At 45.6% G+C, this 995-nt stretch overlaps 1 protein-coding gene across 1 annotated transcript; it reads left to right on the top strand.

The window, feature by feature from the left end:
• Positions 1 to 538: 538 nt before the first annotated feature.
• H257_19457 (hypothetical protein) lies at positions 539 to 790 on the top strand (the record flags this gene model as incomplete). The annotated part of the gene is made up of 1 exon (XM_009848600.1): positions 539 to 790. A coding segment is annotated over one exon (252 nt), but the record flags the coding sequence as incomplete, so codon positions are not given.
• Between the last annotated feature and the right edge of the window lie 205 nt (positions 791 to 995).

Genomic DNA, 995 nt, shown 5'->3' with positions numbered 1-995 from the left:
GTATTTCTATGCAATGCAATATTTGTATGTGATGCGTTAAATGATACTACAATTTCTACAGTAACTTACAGCTGTACCTTGCATTGTACTATTAACCCTATAGGACGGGAAGTCAAAGGCAAGCCAAGTATACATAAGAATAGGCTTGATTACACTATGTTTTCCTCCAGGTGAGAGATTCTATCACCCCGAACTTCAAGTTAAGGGGTGTTTTGATCAGAAATGGTGTATTTTTAATCATTTCTAGTGCGCGTGATATAATCTATCACGTGGGAGGGCCAATCAATTTCCTGAATTGTGGGGTACGTCATACCGGATAACTATAAATCATGAATATAATTATGAACATGCTGAACCAGATAATGCTCCGGATACTGTCATCAGCCAATCAAAGGGGTAACAGGTTTGCACATGCCGCCGATTGTATCCTTATTAAGTTCAAGGAGTGTGGCTTGTGATTGGCTCCAAGTTCAAATTTTGAATTCCAGCCTTTCTTTTTCACTCTTGATTTTGAGTACCACACGTGAAGATAAGCCCGATGACCTCGCCGCTGCGTCATTCAACGCTTCCCTCCACTCCACGATTGACCGCAGGGTCACCGGCCGTACTTTCCATGTCCACTCCAACGCTTCTGAGCGGTCATGTGGAGGCGACTACATGCGTGCTGTGCCATCAAGACCTAGGGATGGCGTTGAGGAAGTGCTCAAGGTGCTCAAACACTTTTCATCACATGTGTGCCATTGAAATTGCCGAGACGCAGGGGTGGAGCGAAGCACCGGAGGGACAGGAGGTACGTTCGACACTACTTATCAAACCCAAGCTAACGCTATGTAGGTGTGTAGCATCAGATGTCATCAATCGTGGGGTGATATTGCATTCAATTCGTTCGGGTCGCAGCTTTCGTTAGGCTCACAGTTTCCGCAACCTTCTATGTTGGCACCAAGTCTACCGCGACCGTTTCCGGTGACTCCTGGAAAACGAACTATGCTACTGCA

This window comes from Aphanomyces astaci (genome assembly GCF_000520075.1).
Source record: "Aphanomyces astaci strain APO3 unplaced genomic scaffold supercont1.623, whole genome shotgun sequence".
NCBI lineage: Eukaryota > Oomycota > Saprolegniomycetes > Saprolegniales > Verrucalvaceae > Aphanomyces > Aphanomyces astaci.
Note: the sequence above shows the minus strand (reverse complement) of the source record. Positions and strands in the feature narration are given on the sequence as shown.